Below are 10,629 nucleotides of genomic sequence, written 5' to 3'. Positions count from 1 at the left end.
AAAGAGCTAAAAAGTTTTTGTTATTAACTTGACAACAGATGTTATGAAACTTTTATAACTTGTTAAAATTTTTATCTTAACAACTTACACTGTATAGTATAGCGCTATTTTACACTCATTTAATGCAATTTGAAGTTTATTCAACTGCTATACATAAAAATATACAAAATTTTTTATTTCAGAGTCGTTATTTTTAGCAAATTATTACACATTAAACCAAATATTTAGAATGAGTTTACTGACAGTTTTTAGTGTTTTAAATAGTTCGCAAGATGGTAAACGTTGGTTACCGTATACATTGTTGAATTTTCTCGCATAAATGTATGTGTATACAAGTGCACATATCGACAAAGTGATAATTTACACAAAGTTTTTATTAATTTCTTGCTAACAAAAAAAACAATAAAATCATGACATGTTTTTTAATTATAAAAAAAATTCATTAAAAAAATGCAACAAACCTTTTTCCACTAAAAATATTATAACTTTCAAAAGAGTCAGAAGATTACGTTAACAGTTGTACATGTTATCAAAGTTGCGTATTATGCTTTGATTTAATACTAAATTTTTAAATAATTAAGAAGAAATTTACATATTGGTTAAAGTTTAAAGCAACTTTCTTTTCAAACTCGACTTCATTTCCATCCAAGTACCACATAAATATACTATAGAAATCAAACAAGAAATAAAATATGTAATAAAATAAAATAAAAACATTAATATAAATAAAAAGAAAATAAAAACATTTTCCATAGAATTCAATTATTGATTACGCCCTCAATTTGCTCAACTGGGTGCTTTGACTGCACTAATTTATTCAAGACTTTGATTAGAACACGTATACTCTACTCATATTTACAATAAATAATATTAAACTAATAAACTTTTGAATTTAAAAATTTCTCGTGTCTTTATCAAATTTTCTAACCCGCTCACAAAAAATATGCACAAATACTTATTACAAAAAATTTTAATTATATATAATATTATGAGAAAACTATAAAAATGAAATTTTCTTTGCAACAACAACAACAGAACAATATTAATTCAATTTGACACACATTAATTTGCTAGAAAATCTAGATAAGCCGCATCAAAATAATTTATACGTTATGAATTTTCTATAAATTGTAAGTTTACTTTTTAATTTTTAGCTCTTTTCCAAAAAAAAATTTTAAAAAAAGTGCTAATTAGTTTCATTCTCTCCATCCGTCTTTCTGTTTTTGGACATGTTAACAACAGTTCTACGACCTTAAAAATGGAAAGCTAAAATTTCGTAAGTACATAGATCTTTAATAAAAACTTTTTTCCGTACAGAAAAATTGTTATCTATCTCCCCCCAGCATCCAAGTGTTATAGCCCCACAAAACCCTATAAATGCCATATTTTAATTTTTTATCACAGCGAAAGCATAAGCATTTTTCAAATTTTGCAAACGCCGAAAAATAGTGTCTGGCTTCTTCTACCGCGGCATACTATACCTGAAAATCAAAAAAATAAAATGTCCGTTAAAATTGACGATTATCTAAAATCCGTTTTTTTTATATTTTTGATATTGTTTTTCTTCTAGACCTAGAGAAACAGGTTTAGAGTCTTAAATTTTAGCACCTTTTAGACATTAATAAATAGTTTATTTCGTTTGTAGAAAATATTTTTTTCCACCACCACTTCCTCTCAAATTATCGCCTTTCGAACTTTGAAACCTTATATATCCGACACTGTAAGCCTTTCACATTTTTGTAAATGCAGAAAGCTAACGACAAATGTCATCTCATCAAAAAATATAATTTCTTAACTATCGCAACCCTTAAATTCGAGCAATATGTTAACGCCTCTTAAATTTTTTTTCGTTTTATTACTTATCCTAAATATATGCAATCTTAATATAATAAAACAATTTTATAATTTTGATAATGCAGTACATAGCTAGATTTTTTTTTTAAAAGCAGTATTCACTTGTTGAAAAGAAAAGTGCTACATTACACACCTTTGGTTTGACTCAATTTTATTCAATTATGTAGATACTCATACAAAGATCCTTGAAATATTCAACTCCTTATGTTATTAAGTTCAAATTTATAAACATTATGTTCAAATTTATATGAAATATTTTGTAAAGCAATTTCACATGTGGGATTTTCGGCCTAGATTAGGTAGTTGAGTGTGCGACTTAAGGCTTTCATCTTATGAACTGATTAAATATTACGAAGCCATCGATGAACTTCAGTCGAAAGAATGAAGGGACCTCAACTAGACTAGAAATAAATTTCACTTACAAATTTAATAACTACTTCCAACTGATAGAAGAACAAGGAATAAAATTTCAAGTATTTTGGATTGTTATACTATTCCTTTAGATACTACTCCTTTAGATTCCAAATTTTCCATTTTTATTTCCAAAATTAAATATGACAGAATAAAAATAGCTGAAATTTATTATTAAAGACAAATGAATGGATTTCAGTTCATTTTTAAGAGTTAAAAGAAAACAAAAATCACCCAATGAGCCAATCAATAGATTGACACTTTAAATTATCAATTTTTATTTAAAGGTATGACTTCATATTTTTTTTTTAATAAAAGAGAAAAAAAACACAGAATCAATTCTTAAACAACTCAACCTTTTTAGCACTTTAATTTCAATTCTACACGTTTCATTCAAATGTTTTTGTGTGTTTGTACTTTATAAGTATGAAAGAGAATAAAAATAAAAGAACAAAAAATTTTCGTTGTCTTTTTCATTTTTTTTTTTTGGAAAAACGTGAGTAGCAATTGAATTAAATCTTATTTGATTCGAATTTACTTTTCAGCATAACAAAAAAAATGTCTTTAATCTTAAAAGCACAAAAAAAAAAGGAAAATAATAATAAGGAATTATAATTTCTATTGTATATACAAATGTACAGATGCATGTGTATTTAAAATCTCTTCTTCAAAATGAAAAAAAAAAATTTAAATTCTTACATACATTTATATGCTTTTCTTTGTGTGTATATAACAATATATTTGTCAAAAAAAAAATTGAATATTTATCCTTACACTATATAGGATATCTTGTACTTGTATAGAAACAAGCAAATAATACGTGACAATCTACTGATTTGAATTGTTTAGATTTATCTTTCGATTAATGAATTTAAAAATATAGGCAAGGACGCAATAGAAACATATAGGATTGTTGACAAAAAAAGAGATGGTGATTTTAGAAATTATACGTTGTTTGAATTTGAAAGAAAAAATAAGAATAAGAAAATTGCACATACCTACATACATCTAAATAAAAATGAGAAAAGAATAAATTCAAAATTCTATACAGAGTAGTTGTTCACTACATTTTCTATTTGGATTTTTGAATTATTCAAGTATGTACTCAATTTTTTGTTTTCCTATTTCCCTCTCCTTTTTTTCATTATTATTTACCATTAATTTTTCATCGATTTCAAGGTATCGAAGACAAAATCAATAAATTTATTTGTTTTTTTTTTATTCAAACTTTCAAAAAGATTTAGAGAGTTTTCTTCATGGTATTTTTATTTGAATTATTTTCAATATTTATTTGGTATTTTAAGTTGATTAAAAATTAAAATTTTAACATCTTTTTTGCCAGCAGTTCATGTTTAAAATTGTAAAATATTTTATTTAAAACGTAAATAATTTTATGTTTTTTTTAAAACATTTTGTTCAAATTGTTGGTCCTTTAAAAATAAGAACTAAAAGCTTTGAATGTTTGATCATAACATAATTAAACATTAATATTTCATAGTGCTAGAACTATTGAGTACAAAAATAAAACAATATTAAGCCAAATGAGTAAGTAAAAAATTTTTCCTCGGCATTCACTTCAATTACAGTTTACATAACACAGTTATGTAAAACATAACATATAAAAAACTGTATATTAGAAATATAAAAATATTACAAGCACCTCGAGAAAATTTATAACAGTATAACAGTAACAGTGACATTTTAGATTTTAATTGGTTTACAAAAATTTAATAAGATAGAAAATTATTTAGGTCTATTCATAGCACTTGTAATATTACGAAAATCGGACGTGCCAGAAATATTGCAAAAGTGAGATTCACATAAATTTAAAAATTCCGGTATTTTTAACAGTGAGGTGCAATGACAGTTTTTAAAAAATTTTAATTAAAATCTTTTCTGCAAGAGTTTTGGAAATTTTTCATTAATTTAATTAATTTTCACTTCCAACACACGCGCTTGAAATCTAATGTAATTGGTTTATTATTGAAAAAGAATGATACGTAAATAAAATTTACAACAAAACCATATTACAAAATGTCAGCATAAGAAATTATTGTAGCAAAAGAGAAACTAGAGCAAAATTCTGTAAACACAGTCTCCGCGATACGAGATAATGCTTGATGCAGGGTAAAAGTTGTACAATAATTTTTTTCAAATTTGTTTTAAATTTTTTTTGAAATTTCTCTTTTACATGAGTACCGGAAACTAGGTTCAAATTTTCTCAAAATTTTAAGGTTATATTTAAAGTGATACATCCAGCAACGCCATTTTTAAAATAATCATGTAAGATTGTGATGTTGAAATTCATATGTCATTGTTAGAATTTCTTCATTCTTCAAAAAATTGGAGTTAAAATTCAGTACTCTCCTTCATACTATATAGTTCCAATTGTTATTGCACAGGGTTAAACAAATTACTTCAACACAATACGTAAAACTTCTTTAAATACTCTACAATAACAATTGAAAACTTTCAGTTCTAGATTAAAATAAAACGCATTAACTTTAAAAATTCGTTTTCGAATATAAAATGAAAGCGTCATTGAACAATTACGAAAGCGCAAAATTTCAAATAATTTTATTTTGAAATTTAAATAAAAAAAAAATTAAATATATGCTTTTTCTTTAATATTTATGTATGTTCAGCATTTTATACCACAAAAATTATTGAGTGCATCTAAATGCTTGTAAACAATATCAAATTTAGATGACCACGTCATCTTCGTTGAGAAAAAGAGCCTTTCTCGGAATAAATTTTTTGAATTTTAGAAGGGAACATTGGCCTTTATTTAATGATCATAACTTAATGTAAAACGGTATTAATTTAAATGTCAAAAAACCCCAAAACACGTACTTGCCCTGCATGTTCTAAGACACTAATAATAACTCAATCAATAGCTTAGAAATTTCACGCACAACTCTTGTAATGGCATTTATGGGATATTTGCAAAAAATGTTACCTTTTTTTAACTCTACCTGTCCATCTGTTCGTCTGTCCGTCTGGCGTATTTCGTACACAAGTAAATCTTTCCGACGGTATTATTTCTTTGGAATAAAAATTGTTGGCATCCCCCCCCCTTAAACTAAATATATCTCTTAATTATATAATGGGAATTAACAACTATTACAACATGATCTTTATCGAATTTTCGGATTTTGCTTTTTCTACACGAAAACTCGGATATGTCTCAAATTTCAAAACTTTGTAAATATGTTAATATATAAATCATTTACGTAACTTAAACCTAAAGCTATATAAATGGGAGCTCTACACTTAATTCGTTTAACAGAATTAAATAGTTAAATTTAATAATTTCGTGTTTATAAAAACTAGTTTAAGAACAAAATATAGCAAAGCTCGCCTACAGCTTACAAATTTTCTTATAATGAAAATTTGATCTTATATACACTATTTATTTAGGTGCAAATAGTTTCTTGGAATGATGTGTACCATAAAAAGCTTTATTTTCACGTATTCACGCATAAAATGAACTAGTTTAGTGGCCTGCATTAGTACAAATTTTCATTATATAAAAAAATTGTGTAAAGTGTGAACAAATACAAAACATTCCAGCCTTCAATTTGAATTTTATTTAAAAAAAAGTATATTGTTTGTTTTTTGCATATTTCGAAACAATAATTAACTATAAAAGTAAAACACATTTAAAAAAATAATACCATAAAATAATTTGTAAGCAATCGATCAAGATGAAATTCGGTTGTTTTAAATTTTTACTTTTGTTTGGTGTAATATTAGTAACGTGTAACGGTAAGTGAACACATTCAAAACAAATTGTCTTAAATATATTATTGCTCAATATTTATTATTTCTTCTTTTCATATTTTAGCTACTAATAGCACTAATAGTACAAATAGTACAGATAGTACAGATAACACAGTAGATGATGATGATGAAACTCGTTTCATCAATAAATTCAAAACTACTACTACAACAGCAGCACCAACAACAACTCCACCACCACCTCCACCGCCACCTCCACCACCACCACCACCTCCTCCTCCACCTCCTCCACCACCACCACCACCTCCGCCACCTCCACCACCACCCCCACCACCACCACCACCTCCACCACCACCTCCTCCACCACCACCACCACCACCCCCGCCACCACCACCACCACCTCCACCTCCACCACCACCACCTCCACCCCCTCCACCACCGCCACCGCCTCCACCAGGATAATACCGAAATAATATGTGTATGAAACATGTATAACATATTTTTATTGTAAAGGAGGATTATCGAAAAAAAAAATAAAAAAAATAAGCAATTTCCAAAAGTAAAATTCTTAATTATTTTTAAGCCACTTAGAAAGTTCAGGTTTTCAGATGAAAAGTATAGAATAATTAGGGGATTTGTAAGTGTACATTTGGAAAACCAAGCACATACCCCATGTTATTTTCATATATCGGACAAATTGTTTGAAATCGTAATCGAATGTCATTCTGTTGGAAGTTTGCTAATTGGCTAATTCCTTTCCTTTGCAAACATTATACATTGTTAGTAAATTAAGTTAAAACTTAAAACGATTTAATTTTCTCAAGGATTAAAATAAACCTTATTCCTTAAATTAAATGTAACACAATTTTCCATAAAAATTTTTCATAATAATTTTTAAACAGTATTTTATTTATACATACATTGTAAACTGCCTTAAAATTAGTTTAAAATCCTAACTATTAACACTGTAATTGTTGAAATGCTTAGAAAAATCTTTAAATTTTTCTTTTATTCTTATAATTTTTGTATCACATAGCTTTAATTGTAAATGTTATAACAAATTTAAAACAAGAAAAAAATTCATGCTCATTCATTTACTCTCATTGTTTTCACAAAAATGAAAAATTTTATCACAAAAATAATGAAACGAAAATAAACAAAGTGAAAAAATCTGTCTTAGTACCGTTTTAAGAAAAAAGTAAACACCGATAAAACGAAATAACTGTAATCTACATCATTTCTTATGAAAAAAAAAATGGAAAATGAAAATAAACAGCTAAGAAAATAAATGGTCACAGAAAATAGCATTGTTAGGGGGAAGCAATCTATTATAAAGAAAGTTATTCATTCAAGTTTTTCAAAATAATTTTTTTTTCAAAATAATTTAAAAAAAATTCTATTGACTATCCAACTGTCGAAATATTAACAGGTCCCTCTCTAAATGAATTACAAAACATTCATTATACGATAAGCTCCCACATCATACTTGTGCAATATAATGCAGGATTAAACAAAAGGTAATAGTACGGTTAGGTTACGTTAAGCATTAGAATCATAAGAACACTATTTCATCTATCTGATAGTAATGCTATGTTATCTGATACTTTCTAAAGTAATAGCAAAGATACAAGCAAGGTAGTTCATGTCTGTCATGCAAACAATTTTGTTTCATACGATCGACACTTGCATGTATTTTTGGTTACCTCTCTTAAACCAATGAAATTTTCAATATCGGGGACATTTTGTCCAAGAGTAGTAGAGTAAAAGTTTCTTATCGATACAAGCTATGGTACCACAAAGTATAAATCTGTTACCGGAAACCACCTTTTCTCCAAAGTAGCCATTTTTTTAGGCTGAACATTCTTAAAATTTTAGCAAAATCATACAAATTCTTTATATTATCCAAAATTTTGTTAGCGAGTTCGCATATTTTACACCCCTGCATTTCATTTGGTAAGATCAGTTTTAATCGTAATTTATTCTACTTCTATTTCCAATAAAAATTGCCATTTCCAAAAGCTTGTTTTTAACACTCATTTCTCATATATGCATGCATATATAGCTTTATTACTACAAGGAGATGTAGGCACCTAAATGTATATAAGAAAATTTATATACAACTTTAAACATTTTATGTATCAAAGGACATAATAAAATGAAATTCCTGTACAAAAAAAAAATTATTCTTCTGGGTTACGGAAAACAAAATAAATAAGAACAAAGCAGAAAATAAGAAATATATAAACGCATTAGTAAGCAATAAATCGGCATTTTAGACATTTTATTACCCATTAAGATATATTAGTGTCGACAGTTGAAATAGTCTCTATACATACATATGTAGTTACATTATAGGCAGTCTACGATTTTTCACTCCATAATTTCATATTAAAGTAAAATTATCATATTTTTTTTTAATTAAACACTTAAGTCTGAAGAAATTTTATATTTAAAATACTATTAAGAAATCTTTCGTTGGCTTCAGAATATGAAAATCTTTTCTATTTTTCTATAATATGATTTTAAATAGAGAATATTTGACACTTTTATTTTCAATGTTCTACAGATGTTATCAGAATATCAAAATTTTACAATGCTTCGGTCTTATTGAAAAAAAAAAGTATATTTAAAAATTGGCGGTATTGCTTAAGATTTTATCTACTCGTACCACATTACATATTTTTTAGGAATTTTGCAACCTGTAAATAACCTAGAAATTCAATTTATTAATATTTCCTTTTTCGTACCAAAAATATAGAAGAGGTGACAAAAAAATTGGATAATTGACACCTTAAGGGTATTAAATTCAATATTTTCTATGTACTGAAATTGAACTTATAAATTCAAAATGTAGTTTATTAATTTACCAAACAAATGGAGGGAAAATAAGTTTGTTATTCAACTGAACTAATTTTCACGTAAATACATAGGTAACTGTTATATTAAGTATACTCTAATCAAATTAAATTACGGTATTTAAATTATTGAGTAAAAAATTTTATCAGAGTTTATCGTGATTAAAACCATCATCACACTTAATTCTCCTTCATTAGAAGTTTTAATAGTCATCAATTAAAAATAACGATTTTGATATCTTTTTAACCTATACCAACACACACTAGTTAAGTTCAAAATTACAACACAAACATGTAGATGTAAATTTCTTTATACATGTATATATAAAATAATACCAAAACATACAACTAATCTTATATGCATAATACATTTGTATATCAAAATAAAAATATCGATAAAGGTTTATTACAAATGGTTTCACTTTATCATAATACGAATGAGCTTCATGATATAAATCCCTCTTTCTTTAAATAAGGCTATAATAAAAATAACCTGCCTTATTGTACACACAATGGGGTCGGTAAAAATAAATTTTGCATAAATTTAAATTGTTGTAAATAGCATTACACTAATATTAAATAACTAATAACTAACATTAAATAATAACACTAATATTAAATCTTATTAAGTTTCTGTCAGATCATGTTCTTCATTGATTCTTTTAGTTCCATTTTTGAATATTTCTCGGGGACCGATATCACTCAATATCAACAAGTGTTTGAAAAAAAATTCTTTAAGCTTTTAGTAATCTTTTCAACCTTTTTACATTTGCTGAATTTTTTCGAAAACGGGAACATAGACCAATTAATTTTTTAAAAAGACGAATTTAAAAAAAAGGCAATAGCGAGAGCCTTTCTCAAGTCTATGATACCCAATAAAATTCAATGCTTACATTTATTTTAATAGTTCTATTACTAAACTAGACTGATGAGCAGAGGCATGATGTGCAATATGTATGGATTAAATGCAAATTATTTTAGAATTTTTGTGGAAAGTATTGCAAGAACTTCTACAAAGAGAACTAAATTTAAATGGAATAGCGAACCTATTATTTCATTCATTTATATGAAATTTTAATACCATTAGTTTTACAGTTTCCGAAATATGATCAAATTATTTTTAGAGTTATATAACAGTTATTCGAGCCACTGCTCTAACTGCCAAATTAAATGGGGTTTTGCGGTAACAACCCTCCTTAATTAGTGAAAATTTGATTAACCTATAGCCTAATGAGTAGATTGTAGATGGTTGAAGCGAGATATAGACAAAGCAATTCCTCCCCTCCAACCGTCGTAGCCAACCATGGCCTTCTGTAGACCTCGTATATTTCATTTGAACCAGTTCCAGGTAAATACTCTGAGGGAGCTTGAGCTCTCCAACACCGAGCAGTAGACTGAGGAGGAGATGGTCATACTTAAAATATTCCACGCCAAGCAGCTTCGAGGAGAACGTTGCTTAATGCGTGTTTCAGTTATTATAAAATATTTTAATTTTGTCACTATTTCATTGGAGATTATTTCAGAAAACCTAACTTAACTGACGTAATTATGAATAAATAATGAAACAACACATGCAAACCAAATAATTATTACTTTCAATCAGACAAAAGGAAGAACTTTATCAATAAAATAAAATCCTTTTTAGAAGGCCTAAACAAAAAAATTGAACTAAACTTGTATAAACTGATAGAAATCTTTTTCCCTTTTGTTTCTTCTTCTATATTTTATTCATTGTGGGGGGTTCCCAATTTTTTATTATCTCTATTAC

At 26.9% G+C, this 10,629-nt stretch overlaps 1 protein-coding gene across 1 annotated transcript; it reads left to right on the top strand.

Annotated features, from left to right (window-relative positions):
- The first annotated feature begins 5,972 nt into the window (after window positions 1-5,972).
- LOC129612856 (probable inactive serine/threonine-protein kinase slob2) lies at window positions 5,973-6,632 on the top strand. The gene is made up of 3 exons (XM_055526647.1): window positions 5,973-6,033; window positions 6,113-6,314; window positions 6,590-6,632. Exons 1-3 carry the CDS (start codon window positions 5,973-5,975, stop codon window positions 6,630-6,632), a joined length of 306 nt encoding a protein of 101 aa, XP_055382622.1.
- Window positions 6,633-10,629: the final 3,997 nt, after the last annotated feature.

This window comes from Condylostylus longicornis, unplaced genomic scaffold (assembly GCF_029603195.1).
Source record: "Condylostylus longicornis isolate FDR11 unplaced genomic scaffold, ASM2960319v2 ptg000004l, whole genome shotgun sequence".
Taxonomy (NCBI): domain Eukaryota; kingdom Metazoa; phylum Arthropoda; class Insecta; order Diptera; family Dolichopodidae; genus Condylostylus; species Condylostylus longicornis.
Note: the sequence above shows the minus strand (reverse complement) of the source record. Positions and strands in the feature narration are given on the sequence as shown.

What these genes read in the sequence shown, in the direction of transcription:
- LOC129612856 (XM_055526647.1), top strand. Translation starts at nt 5,973, where the DNA reads ATGAAATTCGGTTGTTTTAAATTTTTACTTTTGTTTGGTGTAATATTA. An exon ending in AATATTAGTAACGTGTAACG is followed by an intron (nt 6,034 to 6,112) that starts GTAAGTGAACAC and finishes TTCATATTTTAG; the next exon opens with CTACTAATAGCACTAATAGT. An exon ending in CCACCACCACCACCACCTCC is followed by an intron (nt 6,315 to 6,589) that starts GCCACCTCCACC and finishes ATTATTTTTAAG; the next exon opens with CCACTTAGAAAGTTCAGGTT.